The sequence below is a fragment of the Drosophila rhopaloa genome, unplaced genomic scaffold (assembly GCF_018152115.1).
Source record: "Drosophila rhopaloa isolate 14029-0021.01 unplaced genomic scaffold, ASM1815211v1 contig_178, whole genome shotgun sequence".
NCBI classification, from domain to species: Eukaryota; Metazoa; Arthropoda; class Insecta; order Diptera; family Drosophilidae; genus Drosophila; species Drosophila rhopaloa.
The window spans coordinates 5584804-5601863 of NW_025335059.1; the positions used below are offsets into that span (position 1 = coordinate 5584804).

At 39.6% G+C, this 17060-nt stretch overlaps 3 protein-coding genes across 20 annotated transcripts in view; 2 read left to right on the forward strand and 1 right to left on the reverse strand.

The window, feature by feature from the left end:
* Positions 1 to 547: 547 nt before the first annotated feature.
* LOC108039605 (luciferin 4-monooxygenase-like) lies at positions 548 to 2426 on the forward strand. The gene is made up of 3 exons (XM_017116660.2): positions 548 to 777; positions 835 to 1346; positions 1408 to 2426. The coding sequence occupies exons 1-3, from the start codon at positions 634 to 636 to the stop codon at positions 2201 to 2203; spliced, it is 1452 nt and encodes a 483-aa protein (XP_016972149.2). The 5' UTR covers positions 548 to 633; the 3' UTR covers positions 2204 to 2426.
* Positions 582 to 5983, forward strand: LOC108039603 (luciferin 4-monooxygenase-like). 2 transcript variants are annotated; one of them, XM_017116659.2, is made up of 4 exons: positions 582 to 630; positions 4169 to 4315; positions 4373 to 4884; positions 4946 to 5983. In XM_017116659.2, the coding sequence occupies exons 2-4, from the start codon at positions 4172 to 4174 to the stop codon at positions 5901 to 5903; spliced, it is 1614 nt and encodes a 537-aa protein (XP_016972148.2). In that variant the 5' UTR covers positions 582 to 630; positions 4169 to 4171; the 3' UTR covers positions 5904 to 5983. The 2 variants fall into 2 exon arrangements, with proteins under 2 accessions (XP_016972148.2, XP_016972147.2); XM_017116658.2 differs by lacking the exon at positions 582 to 630 and having other exon boundaries at positions 4112 to 4315.
* An 18-nt stretch (positions 5984 to 6001) lies between these two features.
* The window catches only part of LOC108045607 (glutamate-gated chloride channel), a 37567-nt gene continuing 26508 nt past the window's right edge, over positions 6002 to 17060 (reverse strand). For 4 of the 17 annotated variants that reach the window (XM_044459045.1, XM_044459044.1, XM_044459046.1 and 1 more), the window contains exons 6-13: positions 16812 to 17048; positions 16112 to 16246; positions 13555 to 13707; positions 12744 to 12923; positions 11492 to 11598; positions 10570 to 10694; positions 9623 to 9739; positions 6002 to 9409 (exon numbers count right to left, since the gene is read on the reverse strand). In XM_044459045.1, the coding sequence (XP_044314980.1) occupies positions 9400 to 9409; positions 9623 to 9739; positions 10570 to 10694; positions 11492 to 11598; positions 12744 to 12923; positions 13555 to 13707; positions 16112 to 16246; positions 16812 to 17048 (1064 nt within the window). In that variant the 3' untranslated portion in view covers positions 6002 to 9399. Of the gene's footprint in view, positions 9740 to 10569; positions 10695 to 11491; positions 11611 to 12743; positions 12924 to 13554; positions 13708 to 16111; positions 16247 to 16811; positions 17049 to 17060 lie in introns of all 17 variants that reach the window. The other 13 variants (XM_044459056.1, XM_044459057.1, XM_044459058.1 and 10 more) reach the window with 7 other exon arrangements.

Consider the following 17060-nt stretch of genomic DNA (forward strand, 5'->3'; position numbering starts at 1 on the left):
TGGGCCCGTCCTAGCCAAATTGGCGATTAAATTCTTTAATTTTTTCGCTTCAATTCAGCAGACTGGGATAGCTATACAATTTTCTAGTATTGTTTTCGTCGATCTGAGTACCAGGTTGAAAAAAGAGCCTGACGAAAAGCGTTCGCTCTCTCTCAAAGCTGACGAACGGATTTCGTCGATCTGAATAGTAGGCTTTAAAATTTAATCTTTTGAGGTGCCTCTTGTCAGAGCAAAGGGCTTCTTAGGTCAAAAATGTACGAAAAATCACAATAAAAAACTTCGAAAATTCGCCTGTTAGAACTAAGTGTATCCTTTAAATTAGCAAATAAATATCAGTAAATTAAAAAATCAACTGTTAAATTTAAATTGTATTGTTTTTTAATTTCTTTGTCTTGCCAAGGTAGTTGATAATATTTTTTAAAAGCTCTTTCCAGCAAATAAGATTTTTGAATTTTAACTGCCTGTCAACAAACCCAGCTGATTGACAGTACAACCGTAGGACGCTTAATTCTGAATAACTCTCAAAAATGCAGCCACACTGGAAAGATTAAAGCTTTTCCGCTCGCGAACTCGTTTTCGATCTCAGTACTAGGCTTTACAATTTTACTTTACTGGCAAGACAAGATTAACATAATGCCGTATCTCCCAGCAAGTTCCTACGACGCTGATCATAAGATCTGGATTGGTGATCAAGTGAAGCATTATTTTGATCCACACTTGTCCATCGGAGAGATCATTTTCCAAGAGATGCGGCGTCATCCGCAGCTTATAGCCCAGGTGGGTGCTTCCAAAGGTTGTTTGTTAAATAGAAGAGTACAATTTGAAGGCTTCTAGATCTCGGCTACGGAGAAAACAGTGCTGACCAGAAAGGAGCTGCATGCGAACTCGATGCGGGTGGCCAGCTATTTCCGATCGGAGGGAATACTTCCGTCCGATATTGTGGGAATCATTGGCCGGAACACTACCCACATGTTGGCCGTAGCCTACGCCTGCTTCTTCAATGGAACGGCCTTCCACTCGCTCAACACCGCCTACGACCGGAACACCATCGAAAATATGTACAACATCACCAAGCCACGAATCATTTTCTGCGATGGGGATGAGTATGAGAAGGTGAGAGACGCCACTGCTCACCTGGATGTAAAGATAGTTACCATGCGAAATCATCCTTCGGACTCCATTCGGATCGATGAAGTTCTGGCCACGCCAATCGAGGAAAACTTCCAGCCAGCTAAACTGGAGCAAGGCAACGATCAGACTTTGGCCATTCTCTGCTCCTCGGGCACAACTGGAAATCCCAAGGCGGTGACCATTACCAACAGTCGACAGATCCTCGCGTCCAATGAGTAAGATTTCGTACGAGTTGCTCTGAACTCTTTTAAATCCTTCCACACTTTGTTCCCCCAGCCATCTGACCACCGCTGACATCCAGTACTCCCACAACACCCTCGACTGGATCACCGGCCTGCTAACCACTATTACCTCTGGGGTATTCAGCACAACCCGCATCATCGCCGATAATGTCTTCGATCCCGCTTTTGCCCTGCGAGTAATCGAGGAGTACCAGGTTACCTGGATAATCCAGCCGCCCTCCGCGATGGCCATGATGATGAATTGTGCAGAGTTCGAGACCTCCGACCTGTCTAGCATACGTTGCTTTTTGTTCGGAGGATCTCGGGCTGCCGTGGAGGTTCAGCAAGCTATTCGGAGTCGCCTGAGGAGGGACTGTCTGCAGTTTAACTATGGATTCACGGAGCTAGGCGCCATGGCCACCATCAACTTGCACTTTGACGAGAAGGTCGGCTCAGTTGGTCGATTGGTCAGCGGTCTTAGGGCTAAGATTATCAATGATCAGGGTGAATCACTTGGACCCGACGAACTGGGAGAGATCTGCATCATGAACAATCAGCACTGGTCGGGATACTATGGCAACCAAGAGGAATCCCGCGCCATTCGCGATCCGCAGCGATGGTATCACTCCGGGGACCTGGGATACATGGATCGCGATGGTTTCCTCTACATTGTGGAGCGCAAGAAAGAGATGCTGAAGTACCAGAGCATCATGTATTATCCCAGCGATATTGAGGGTATCATCTCAGGGATGCCACAAGTGGCAGAGGTCTGTGCTTTCGGCGTGTGGAGTGACATCTATGGAGACGAGGCTGCCGCAGCCGTGGTGAAGAAATTGGGCAGCGAACTCTAGGCCCAGGATGTTGTGGACCATGTAAAGAGGCGGACGGATTCCAAATACAAACAATTAAATGGAGGAGCCATCATCGTCGAAGATCTGAAGCGCAATGCCAATGGGAAGACCAATCGAATGGCCAACAATGCCCACTTCTTGCAAGTGAAAAATAGGAGTTGAATGTGTTCGAAATAGTTTACATACTTATTTCTTCTAAAACCAATAAACTGAAAGGCTGAAAGGTTGCATACTTGACTGTCGGCAGGTTTAATTAAAGGTCAACGATATTTAATTTCACCTGTTGATTGCCAAGCCGTTCTCTGTGGAAATGCGTGAATTTGAAGTCTTTAAAGAGAAGACAAAAATGGTACATCATTTTTTTTTTGTTTTTTGTCATTAAACAAAAGACCTTCTTTCGGTGGCGCATGTGATTTCCGCTCACTGAAACATCATGTTTGCTCCGGCATGAACTAATATTATTAATTTCGCACAGAAATTAAAAAACTGGGGTACGTTTGAAATTTTGTTTTTAAATCGCCTTTTTTAGCCACAAATCAAGTTGAAAAGTAAAGAAGATTTTCACTGATTTGATTCCGAGTTCATCCCATAGCTATATATGTATAGAATAACGTATTAAAATTTGAAACTGATTGGATTAATAGTTTTGAGTAACCTCATGCGCCAGTCGTAAAAATACTGTTTCAAGAAAAACGCGTTTATAGTTTTGAGATGCTCTCGCCGTCGCCTGACGCTTCCACCATAAATCGGCTATATCTTCAAAACTTTTTAAATTTTCACTTGAAATTTGAAAGGAACATTTGTTGAATAGATATAGGTTCGAATTAAATAAAAAATCGAGTTTTTGAAACCGAGAAGGGGGGGTCTCCTTCTGTTCTGAATTTTATTTATGTTCGAAGGGATTGGAAAATATTTTAAAATATGGGAATTGGGTCACTTTCCGACGTGATATAATTTAAGGTTAGCTTTTTAATGCGGTATGTAATTTTATGTATGTATATTTGTAAATTTTAGCTCATTTTTAGATCAACAAACGGTTTAAATACGTTTAGGACTTTTTTAATAAATTAAATTCTTTAATCGATGAACTAAAATCGGTGTCGCGTCACCTGCATGTGAATTTCCACACTAGATGCCTTGCGCCACCTACATGTGAAATTTAAGAACTAAATGCTCTTTATTTTACTTTACATTGCGGTCGATTTGTAAAGTATTTAAAATTTCTTAAAACATCAAAAATTTAAGTTTTAGAAGTATCCAACAATTTTGCAAATGAGTTACCACAAAAGTAAGACTTACTGTGGGCCTGTCCTAGCCAAATTGGCGACCTATAAGTAGAAACGAAAATAACTGTTACGTCGCAATGACCGTGTAATTTAAGATAAGAGTGTCATCTTCAAAGTCAGGTAAAAACAGATCGGAATCAAGATTGCGAACTCAGAGTGAATTGTCATAAACTTTGGGTTGGTCCCCACAGAACAACGATGATAAGACAGAAAGTTTAACTGATATGTAATGAAATCTCTTCGTGGGCTTAGCTGATAAGCATTTGGCAAAGAAGTTACCTGCAAAAAACAACATATCCCATGACTTTTATGGGGGCAAGTAAGTTTACGTAAATAGATTACGAACTTTTCCACTATAGTGAGATACGGTTGTAAAATAGGCAACTAATTAAACTAGAGTGCATAATTTTGAATTAAGAAATAATCATTTTGGTAAGAGAAAGTGTCATTTAAATTTGTTGTGATTATTTTAACTTGAAATAATAAATAACTTACAGATATATGCGATAAATATAAAGATTATACGAGCACAACCCATAAATGTAGATAACCTACTGCTACCCCTACTAAATTTGATAACCGTATGAGAGCTTTGGAACATATAAAAAAGAGATTGCTACCGCGAATCGTCAGCAGTTACATTTTGACTTTACTGGGAAGACAACGTAGACCTTTTAACAGAATGCCGTACCTCCCAGCAAGTTCCTACGACGCTGATCATAAGATCTGGATTGGTGATCAAGTGAAGCATTATTTTGATCCACACTTGTCCATCGGAGAGATCATTTTCCAAGAGATGCGGCGTCATCCGCAGCTTATAGCCCAGGTGGGTGCTTCCGAAGGTTGTTTGTTGATTAGGAGACTTAAGTTTAAAAGTTTCTAGATCTCGGCTACGGAGAAAACAGTGCTGACCAGAAAGGAGTTGCATGCGAACTCGATGCGGGTGGCCAGCTATTTCCGATCGGAGGGAATACTTCAGTCCGATATTGTGGGAATCATTGGCCGGAACACCACCCACATGTTGGCCGTAGCCTACGCCTGCTTCTTCAATGGAACGGCCTTCCACTCGCTCAACACCGCCTACGACCGGGACACCATCGGAAAGATCTACAACATCACCAAGCCACGAATCATTTTCTGCGATGGGGATGAGTTTGAGAAGGTGAGAGACGCCACTGCTCACCTGGATGTAAAGATTGTTACCATGCGAAATCATCCTTCGGACTCCATTCAAATCGATGAAGTTCTGGCCACGCCAATCGAGGAAAACTTCCAGCCAGCTAAACTGGAGCATGGCAATGATCAGACTTTGGCCATTCTCTGCTCCTCGGGCACAACTGGAACTCCCAAGGCGGTGACCATTACCAACAGTCGACAGATCCTCGCGTGCAATGAGTAAGATTTCGAACGAGTTGCTCTGAACCCATCTAAATCCTTCCACACTTTGTTCCCCCAGCCATCTGACCACCGCTGACATCCAGTACTCCCACAACACCCTCGACTGGATCACCGGGCTGCTAACCACTATTACCTCTGGGGTGTTCAGCACAACCCGCATCATCGCCGATAATGTCTTCGATCCTGCCTTTGCCCTGCGAGTAATCGAGGAGTACCAGGTTACCTGGGTTATCCAGCCGCCCTCCGCGATGGCCATGATGATGAATTGTGCAGAGTTCGAGACCTCCGACCTGTCTAGCATACGTTGCTACATGTTTGGAGGATCTCGGGCTGCCGTGGAGGTTCAGCAAGCTATTCGGAGTCGCCTAAGGAAGGACTGTCTGCAGTTTGTCTATGGATTCACGGAGCTAGGCGCCATGGCCGCCATCAACTTGCACTTTGACGAGAAGGTCGGCTCAGTTGGTCGATTGGTCAGCGGTCTTAGGGCTAAGATTATCAATGATGAGGGCGAATCACTTGGACCCGACGAACTGGGAGAGGTCTGCATCATGAACAATCAGCACTGGTCGGGATACTATGGCAACCAAGAGGAATCACGCGCCATTCGCGATCCGCAGCGATGGTATCACTCCGGGGACCTGGGATATATGGATCGCGATGGTTTCCTTTACATTGTGGAGCGCAAGAAAGAGATGCTGAAGTACCAGAACATCATGTACTATCCCAACGATATTGAGAGTATCATCTCAGAGATGCCACAAGTGGCAGAGGTCTGTGTCTTCGGGGTGTGGAGTGACATCTATGGAGACGAGGCTGCCGCAGCAGTGGTGAAGAAACTGGGCAGTGAACTCGAGGCCCAGGATGTTGTAGACCATGTAAAGAGGCGGACGGATTCCAAATACAAACAATTAAATGGAGGAGCCATCATCGTCGAAGATCTGAAGCGCAGTGCCAATGGCAAGACCAATCGAACGGCCAACAAAGCCCACTTCTTGCAAGTTAAAGATAGGAGTTGAATGTCTTCGGAATAGTTTACATACTTATTTCTTCTACGCTCTAGAGAACCAATAAAGAAATTAATATTAGACAGAATAGAAAGGCTCTCTTTTGTGTATTCTTTCATTTCGTTTTGCATCATTTATTTATAAACATTTCACAAACATCATTATTCTGGGGGTTTTACACAATTATTTCGTTTTTTTCTGGTTTCCGTTTTAGGACTTTTTCTTTCCTTTCGGCTGACAACAATTATTTCAACTATTTTGTAAAATTATGCTACTAATCTTTCACTTGGGCATTTGATTTGCTGTTTTAATTTCTCACCGACGGCTTATGATGTGTTATTGCCGGGTCTAAATGTACGTTTAGAATTTATTTCGTTTGTGGTTTTGGCGTTGTTTCTTTCTGCGTTTTGGGTTATGATCCAGGATTGGATTGCACTACAGTGAAATGCATGCGATGTTTCCTTCCGAATTGATTCGGTCTTAAGACTATACTTGTGACTGTGATCTGTGCTAAATCCTCTCATTGTCTGGGGATCATGGATTTCTTTCTGACTTTGAGTGTGCATGTCCTGACTTAGCTCTATAAAGTAAGGTGATTTTCAGTGTTTATTGATTCGATTTTCTCTCGCCATCGATTGCAATTTCGACTCGAATGATTTGGTTGTTTGTCGTTTGTCGTTTGTATTTACACTTCATATCTAGAAATTATAGTTTGAGTTGCTTGATTGTTATAAATGGGCCATGAGCCGCCCCCTTTTTGGAAGATATGTGTCATGATTTATCTAAATTTTAACTTGCATTACTCAAACTCGTTTGCCCCCTCAAACTGTGCAAAGATTTCGTTTTCGATTTCGATTTCGGTTTGGGTGTCGTTTTGATTTCTTTTGTGTCGTTAGTAAAGATTAAACATCGAGTGAGTGGTGAAAGGGGTGAGTGGGTGGTTCAAGTGAGTTCGGATAGTGGGTGGTGAATGCAATTTGCCTTGGCGCTTAGTAGCTTAGTTATGTGAATGCTTTATCTAGTCTGGTTTCGAACTGCCTCTTAGGATCTACACATACGTTAACTTAGGAGCTACTCGTTCGCATAGTTCTTCTCGTGTTTACATCGCATTGGTAAATGATTTAATCTCTATGCTTCTCATTGTTAATCAAAACCTGTAAGTCTTTTTGGAACGCATCTATATATAAAGTTGTGCACATTTCGTGTTACGATTTCCCGTAGTTGTGTTTCTCGTTAACCTAACCATTAAATGACATTTACATGTTCTGACCCAAACTATTTACATTGAACTGGACTGCCGCTGCTAAACGATTTGCCGGAAAAAATGATAATTGACCGAATTGGAGAACGGCAAATGAAGAGCAGCACACAACCTAAGTATGTTTTTCCACTAAAAATAAATGCCGAAAACAGTGTTTCGCCCTCCCATTGTGTATGACCTAATTTAATTGTTCTGCCGTCTTCGTGATTATTTTCTTCTAGTACATTAATCAACGCATTTCAATCAATCAGCCCAATCAATCCGGCTGCCATCTACTTTCTTCGAATTTTCGATCGTCTTCTGGTTCATCAACTATATGCTCACATTTAAAAACCCTGTATGTTCAATAGCTTCATATACAATACAACTATAGCTAGAGTTATAGTTATAATTTGCGATCTCTTTCAATATTCTTTTACTAGTTTTTGGTTTCTCTTTGCTTGGCACAACTTTTACAACATGAAAGTATCTATAAATATTTTCCGTTTTCGGTTTTCGGTTTTCTTTATGTTTTGATCGTACTTATGACGCTTGTTTAATGACAACAATTATTATGCAGGGTGCCTTGTGTTGTGTCTATATATTAGAATAAGTTTCAATTGATTTTTGATTTCATTTTTACGTTTAATTTCTTACCTTTAGATTATAAATGATAGCAAACAAAAAGCATTTCCAAAACCAAAGAAAAAGTTAAAACAAACATGAGAATAAAACAGGCTTCAAGTTAATAAAAATATTAAAAAACTACTAAAACATTTTATTTAATTTTATCTGAAGGATTTAAGTTGTTATTGTGGTTCTGGTTCTGTTTCTGTTGTTGCTATGTAGAATTCACTTTAATTATAGTTCTAAAATTAGAGTTCCATAGTTTATGGTATCGGTTAGTGCATTTCTCTAATTGGGCTTAGGGAAGATCTTCAGTGTGAAAGGAGTAGAGTTATTAAAAGGAGAGAAGAGAGTTATAGTGGGGAGAAAGTGGAGGAGAAATCTTCTTGGCATACAAAAGGCACTTAAATAACCAAAGACATTTTTGGATATGAAAAGAACTGTATATATCTGATCTAATTTATGTCTTATATTACTGATTTCAGTAAATTTAGGTGTAGTATTCATTAAGTTCTTTGGGGACTTTTACTACATGATAAAACATTTTGTATTGTCTGTTAATTGGTTTATGGTTTGCATGTTGTATATTTTTATTTTGTAAGTCTAATTAAGGAAATTAACTAGCTAAGTGGCCTCTGCGACCCAATACATAATTAGGTAATTGTTAATTTATATTAATATTCTAAGGATTCAAATCAAAAGGGAATTAGAATTTGGGGGCTTAATTCCCCGTGAGTACAAGAACAATTTAACTACTATTAATATTCAACTCTTAAATCAAAAGCAAGCTTTATATAAATAATTAAGAAAGTTTCTAATAAAATTTTTAGGAAAAATAACTTGCAGATACCCACCAGTTTCAGTAGAACTTATCATTTAAGAGTAGTTTGGGCAAATAATGCGAAAATAAAATTCTGTTTTTGTTTTCTGTGTGCTTTGAAGGATTCTTCGATATTTTCGAGTCGATTCGATTTTTATTTACTTCGATGGTGAACATAATTAAATTGAATTTACCTAGATTTTCTCGCTTCGGTTAGTTGTTCGTTTATCGACTAAACTTAAATTTATCTACACGCTTTTTACAATTAGAATTGATTTAAACTAGTTCGCTTAAAACTTATTGTATGACATATTTACAAACGTCGAATTATCTACGACCTCCTCTCGCTGTTTGCGGCTTAACTAACTTAACGCATTTAAGTACAAATCAATTGCAATTTTTTTTAGAACTAAGCTAGAGTCCGGAACAAAACTCGATTATCGTCGATTACCAGCTAAAATAATTAATCAATTCGTAACAATTTGGATCATCCTCAGAACAAATCAAGTCAAACAAGTGTTGTGGTGTGTGTCAGTGTGTGTATCGTATAATTATTAATAACATTATCTACTATGCAGTCACTCTTGATCAATTCAACTTACAATTAACTATAATTTTGTCATTCACCAAACATTATTTGTTTTTTCTTTAGTGGAAGTGCGTTGAAGCCTTGCCGGATACCGATCTTAACTATTCTGCACTGATCCGAGACATAACCATACATATAGCATTATCGTAACGTATCCCTCGATTTCGTTAACGGTATAATTAGTTAATTTCATGTTAGATTCTACATAGCCACTGGATTTCAGAGACGCGCCTTAGAAGGTCCTTTATCGGTTTAAACCATTCAATCAAGGTGTCAATCAAGAAATCAACCAAATTGGAAATGAAGCCAACAAAGCCATAAGCAACACAAAGCATGAAATGAAGACAACCGAAATGGAAAAGAATGAAAGAAATAGGTTAGTACATTCGTGTTGGCCAACAGGGCCAACTCTTCTATAAAGTAATTGGTGTTTGGCAATTGGTAACGGCATTTACTCATCCTCCTCCTCCCTGAAGAGATATGTGCTCCAGTAGACCAGGTTGAACAGGGCGAAGACCAGCGGGAAGGTTATCCGAGATATAACATCGATTCTCTTGGATCTAGAACATTGTCTTTGCATATTAAACAAGTACGAAAATGCAGATTAATTGATCATCTAAAGATTGGCTTTTTGATTTTTGTGATTACTTGATTGGTTTATTCTTTTGTTTTCTTCTTTTTGAAAAGTTCCAAATTTGGCAAAATAATTTGTTTGTTTTAAAAGGGGATTCGAACACTACGTGCTGGAAACGAAAAGTGCGCTTTATTCTGGGGAATTAATATCTACATACAATGGGAGAGCTAGCATCGGTGGGTCAGGATGCCGGTTAGTCGGGAAAACTATTTCGGGGGGAAATCGAATCTCGAAGGTCTACAAACAAAATTAGTATTTTAAAACAAACAAATCACACTCAAAATTACTGAAAAAGGCAAAGCATAATGCGTCGCACAGCCACGAAAAGTGCTGCCGATTCACGGTTTTCAATATTCAACTCAATTAAAAAACATATAGAAATTGAATTTTATTTCACATATACTTGGCTCAGTTCAGCAAGCAATTAAACCACGTCATTATTTTTATTTGATTTGGCAACAAAAGACAGCGGGCAAACAGAATCGAACGAACGGCAAGCAAGCGGCAGATATCGGGTTTGGTATTCTTTGGTTTTTCGTTTCGGTATCTTTCACAGGTTTTTTTCAATGACTGTTGAGTTATGTGATAGCAAAAAGTCAACAAGAGTTAGTGAAAGAGATATAAAGAGTAGAATAGTACATGTTCACAACATCAAAAAGTAAATCCATCAACTACTACGGAACACAGATACATAGAGATTTGGTGGACTAAACGAGGTCGCTACTAAGGTAGGATCGAGTGGTTCGGGATGCGGAATCCCGCAGTTACCTTGTGGGGAACTTGGATAGCCAGGTCTTGCAGCAGTTGGGTCGCTTCGGGGCCTGCATGTGCACCTCGCACTGGAGCCGCTTTTCCAGGGCCAGCGGATCACCGGGATGGCGGACCAGCGGTTTCTGTTGGCCGCCACCGCGCGTAAATTGCGACGCCGTTTGACATGAAAGTTGCGATTGTAGTCGGATGTAAATGAAGGGCGCAGGTGGTTGGGTGGTTCAGTGGTTCGGTGGTTCGATTGTACGATTGTACGATGATTCGGGTGGGGCAAGTGCATTGGCATGTGCGTAATTTGATTTAATTTCGTCGCAAATTTTTCAATTCAATTCCGGTCGAGTGGTTTGTTTTGGTTGCCAGCGATGTTCGGTGATGGTTGGTAGTGGAAGGTTGGTTTTTTTATTATTTTTTTTGAGTTGCAGTTTTTCAGGTTTATTTGTGGTTGGTTGTTGATGTTGGGGTGGTATTTGGTTGTTGTTGTTGTAGTTGGGATGAGCACGTTTGAAAAAAGTTGTTGAATTTTGCATTTGTTTTTGGTTTGTTTTTGTGGTAATAAAAAAGAGGCAAATATGAAAGGAAATAGTTGTTTTAATAGTTTTATCATAAAAATGTTGCTTTAGCCAATTAGAGTTGGTTTTTTTTCTGTTTAAAAACCAAAGTGAGTTGCTTTAGTTTCCTTATTTAATACACAATAAAAATAAATTCAAAATAATGACCCCATACTCTTACCCCCAAAGGAGAAAGCCAATTTAAAGATCAAAATGAAAACATTAAAGTTAGTTAGAAATGTGGAGAGAAGGTGATAACACAGGTAGATAGTGTCCCTCCACCAACTCTTCTGATATCTTTCCAACTCTAACTAAGACCCCCAATAAACCATAAGCTGTTTGGATTTCAAAGAGATATATCAAGAGGTAAGTACCATTGCGAACGTTGCATTGCTATCTGTATCGAGCAGATCTGAAGCGGCATCTAAACTGGCCTGCTCCAGATCGCGGCGCTTCTTTTTCATATTCTCCTTATGCATGTCTGCGGCCCGATCCGTATATATCATAGGATATATGTTGCATGTGATGGAAGATGTTTGACAAGAATTTATTTGTTCCACGGCAGTTGGTTGGTTTTAGTTTTGGTTTTTGGTTTTTGTTTTTTGGATTTTTTACAGGTTTTATTGGGTGTGTTAGTTTAGATGCACAGTTAAACACGATTAATAACAGTTAGACAGCGATAGTATTAGGCGAGACAGAGATAGAGACAGTCAGAAAGAGAAAGACAGAGAGAAAGAGTCACATATACAGAAAACGTTAAACGATTCGAAATGTCCACAAAAATATAAAAGGAAGTAAATCAAATAAGTCAAACAGGAAACCATACAATAAATCAAGTGCAATTAGATCGACGAAGTCAGGGGTACGCAGGATGTTAAAATCATATGGAAATTATAATTCGATTACCACAAAGATCGGTGGATATACACACAGTTTGTAGTTATTTACAAGCATTGTTATACAACAGCAACAGAATTCGTTGTAATTCGAAAGGAAATTCGACCAATTTGTTTACAGTTTTTGGTTTTTTTTTTGATTTTTTTTCAAACGCGTTTAAAGTTAGTGGTATTTGGTATTCGTGTAGAGTGCATGTTGGGTGTGGGTGTTCGTATGGATGTCGATGAATGGTGGGCGCGCAATGAAATAAGAGAGTAAAACAAAAAGTTGGATTAGTTTCGATACACACGATGGACCCATTTTGTGGTTAGATATCAAAGTGAAAAGTAAATAAGAGAAAAAATCGATCAAAAGTACTACTACTAAATCGTTGGGCTTTTGCATCAGACATATAGATATGTAGGTACGTTAGGAGTACTCTTTGCATATAAGGATATAGCCCGAAACTTGTTGTTGTTGTTGTGTGACACGCCGGTCCTGCGTGTGTGAGTGTTCTGATATAACGGTCCACAGTGAGAGTACTCGTGTGTGTGTGAGAGTGTGTGGCGTTGGTTGAGAGAGTTTCATTGTTGTATGTACAGTATGCGTAGACATTTATATATGGCTACTATATAGATATGTACGTATATTCGTTATCACTCAGTACAATAAAAACAACAGAAAAAAGATAAACACCATCGATTAATTAACATTTATATGTGGTTAAGAAGCATATAAAATTTCAATTACTAGCTTTATTCGAACCTGAACGGGATGCATAGTTCACCAGGGCGAACTCGAGCAGGGCCCCGAACACGAACGTCAGACACACGCCAGTCCACACATCGATGGCCTTGGTATAGGAAACGGGCGGCAGGGAGGCGTTGATGCCCGACGTCTGGGTGGCCATGGTCAGCAGGGTGGTCACACCTGCAAGGTAATTACGCGATGCGAAGGGGTTAGGCAATGGTATCGGCCACAGTCGATCAAGTGTTACGACCTTACACTAAATCTTAGCTTAAGTTACATGACATTTTATAATGGCGGGCAAGTCTTAGATTATCTTATGATTACAATATCATATTCAAAAAGGCCTCGATCTTGATTTGGTTTAACGTTTTTGAACCTCCACAAGTAAACAAATCTTCATTCGAAATAAATCAAATAAGTTCGCAGGAGTACAGCTGAACCCCCTCCCACATGATTACGTAACATAAGGATGGTCTCTAAAATTTAGGTCACCTAAAAATAATTAATGGTGAAATCAGGCTAAAGCTCTAAATTAGTTAAGTAGGACATTTGGAAACTAAAATTTGACCCACATCTAATCCTGTGAGTTTAAATCACAACCAAATTATAATTCTTAGTGAAGAATATTGGGATTTTATTAGACAGTTGATCACTTTGAAACTTGCACTTAATTGCACACTAGTTTGAAGAGTATTAATAAATACAATAATTGCATGTTTAAAATAAAAAATACTCATATTAATATTCCAACACCTATTTTATTTATTTCTTATTAAAAACAAGTATATTAGAATGAAATTGGTGGACTTACCCAGTGACACACGCGCCGGCACTGCTCCTTGATCCAGCCAGAATGATACCCATGATACAATGACCAACATACAGCATGGTATATAAATTTGTATTAAGTAATATGAGAATTCTCGCTTGAATAGTAGATCGACTTTGAGGCAACTGTATTCACCTATGAGTATACAAGGTATATAAAACGTGTCAAACTCAAAATGTACGGGAGGATGTCGTTTTGCAGCTTTTGGCTTTCGCTTTCGCTTTGCTTAAATTTCACGCACACACAGTTTTAGTAGGTATATACACACAGATAGATATCCAATACATGGTACAAAGAAATGCCATCCAATAAAGAGAAAACATAAAAAGTGTCTTGCTCGGAAATTTTGCCAAGAAAAGAAATTAAAACACATTTACAGACCATTTTTTCGGGTCGAGTCTTTTTGGGTATGTACAAAAAGTGGGTTTTCCGAAAACAGAAGGAAATAAAAAGTGGGTAAAACATATCATACAAAGAGGGGAGGGGGTGGCGTTAGGCGGCGGGCTTAAGAAGACATAATGTATTTACAGGAAAACACAAAAACTCAGTGGTGGAAAGGGGGGTGGTGGCACATAGAAAGTGGAAAATTATAAAATCAAATGAAAAATTGCATCATAGGCAAAAAGTATCAACATGAATTCAATTTCTGACTTTTGCAACAAAAATCTTAACGGAAATGAAGTTCGACGGCTTTTGTGTGCTGTTTCTTGTTGTAGCTACTGATTTTCATTTCGTTCGCTTCCGCTCGACAGGCGCTGCTGCCACGCCAACTGCCCCGCCCCTTTGCGACGGCCCCACGCCCCTTTCTTGTGCTTCATTTCCGTTAATTTGTTGGCAAAGCGTTCCATACTCTTCAAGACAAAGTTGTTTATTATTTTACATTCTCATATTTTTTGTTTTTTGGTTTCTCATTTTCGATATCGGCGATTTTGTTCGTTGAGCGTGTGCTGTTCATGAAAATTTCTCTCAGTGTCTGTATATGCCGGTTTTGATTTGCCCTGTTTGCATTTGACTGCTGCGCGTGTGGTTTATTTGCTCGGCTCTTTGGTCTGGGTTTTGGGTCTGGGTCTTTGGTCTGGGTCTGGGTCTGGTACGCTCTCCGTATAATCGCATCTGGAACAGCTCGCACTGCGGCTTTGGCTTTGGCTTTTGCCTTGGGCTCTGGCTTTGCAACTGGCCATCATCAATCAAGCGATGGCCCTCATTCTCTTCGCCGAGACTCGACACTTGAGCTCGTTTCTAGAGCTCGTTCGCTTCGCCCTTTAATTCCGTTCAACGCTCATAGAAGATATAAAATTAATAAACTTTATGTGAGCAACTAAGTTCAAGGCGAGAGTTAAAATTGCAACAACTACGCAACGTCTAGGTGGAAAAAGTCATATTTAGTTTAGATTATATATAGTTGAGCTAAGAATGAGATTTGGTTTTATTTATTTTTTTTTTTTTTTCTATCGGGAGTGATGAATTTCAGGCTCATGCTAACTTATTTGTGGATGGATGATGGGTATGATGGCCCTACGAAAAGATAGTCTTTGGCTTGCGTTCGCTAATTGGTAAACAAACAAACTTCGTGTCAGCAGGTTTTGGCTTGATTTAGGTACGGCTGCCACTAGATAAATACGCGATTCTGTTTGCTCTGCCTGCCGTAAACTATCCTAATATGCTGACACACAATTTGCCAACTCAACTTGTGGAAAAATCTGCCCTCCTTGTTTGCCTCCATTTCCACTTCCTCAGCATCTACATCCACATCCTCGTCGCCATCATCTTTGGTGCAGCGTCTTTGTGCAAGTTTAAACAACGTCGCAGACAATTTCCTCGATTAATTTACTTTCCGTACGGCTTTTGCCATTTTTGCCTTCATTTTCCGTTTCGCATTCGATGGGGAATCCCCTCGATGCCGTCGCCTCGTCCTCGACTGAATAGTTGTTCGCCAAGGTAAACATTTACTTAAAGCGCGCGCAGATTTCAAAGTGCTCATAAAAAACGGCAAGGTAAACGATGTGTACGGGTATGGGTGTGGGTTTTTGCTGTGGCTGTGGGTTTAGTGTATATATATACATATATATATTTATAGAGAGAGGGGCACGTGTGTGCAAGTGTGCGAATTACATCGTAAAAAGTTGGTTCTATGCGTTTCGGGCATTGATAACGGCCCAAAACGATATGCTCATTGAAATGGCGCATGTGTAAACGGCATCTTATGAAATTCGCTATATCGTCCTTTTATAAATAAATGTGTGTGTTAGGGGGTGTGGGTAATTGGGGGTGTATGTGTGTGCTATGAAGTGGTTATGGGTCCGTTTATAATATTTTCCAGTTGGGACCCAACGTTTACGATATGGTTAGAGCTAAAGTTAAACCACTTGGCATGCAATCTCAAGGGAACACTTATTATAAATGCAAACAAAATACGCAACGCAGCGAGGAAACGTAACAAGCCGAGTACGAGTAAATAGGAGAATAGTTAATTATATTATATTGTTGGCAAAAATCGGATGAAGGAACACTGTGGAACACACACTCTGAACATACGTACCAGTGTTGGTTTTACTGTTGCAGTAATCAGTCAGAAACTTCTCCAGTGTGAAGCGAGGTAGGTGTAAGTTCTTCACCACCTGCACGGGATCGCCCTCCTTCCACAGGAAGACCAAGTCGTTGGTGGTCCAGCCATCTGAAAGGTTGGATATTGGATTACTTTCATGGAATAAACATCATGGCTCAGATGTCGAATATACCATTTGAGATTTATTTAACATTGAAAATATACTATCGCTATTATACAAATATTTATTCTGACATAACATTATATATTATTCATTTTTAAGCCCGTAATAATATTTTTAAGCCATAAGGCAATCCGTTCTTTTATTGCAGACTTATTGGCGATTGATACAGAAAGAATTCATTAATAATGTTTGTTCAATCGTGCGGAATGTAAGTAAGTGCTTCCTACATGGAACAAACATAAATTCGGATAAATTCTTTATATTCAGGCAAGTGTTCTCGATTTAATATTTATTTATGTATATCAATTAAAATTTAAAGGTGATGTCCGGGTACACTGAGATAAAAAAATTGTATGGTCTTAATATAATTTATATTACCGGTAACAACCTTTTGTACAGAAATGTATCTTTAAAATTTTTAAATGCACTTTAACTGAGGAGGAGCTTATAGCAATCTGGGTATTTAAACGATGGAATATTTTTACTATAATATTTAAATGTGATACTTACAGCTCGCCATTCGCAGTGAGCAGATCTGTCTATCCAGCGGATACAGCTTCAAGTTCATTGGGCAGGCCAATGTCAGCGAGATACGTATACTATATAGCACTGAGCCGTTGGGGAAGATGCGAATATACACATTGGGCATGATGATGTTGTGGAAGTGTCCCTCCTTCTCGTTCGAGAAGAAAAGATCGGGCATCCACACGCGGTTCGCCTCCGTCAGGGTCAGATATTTCAGGCGACCTGTGATTTGGA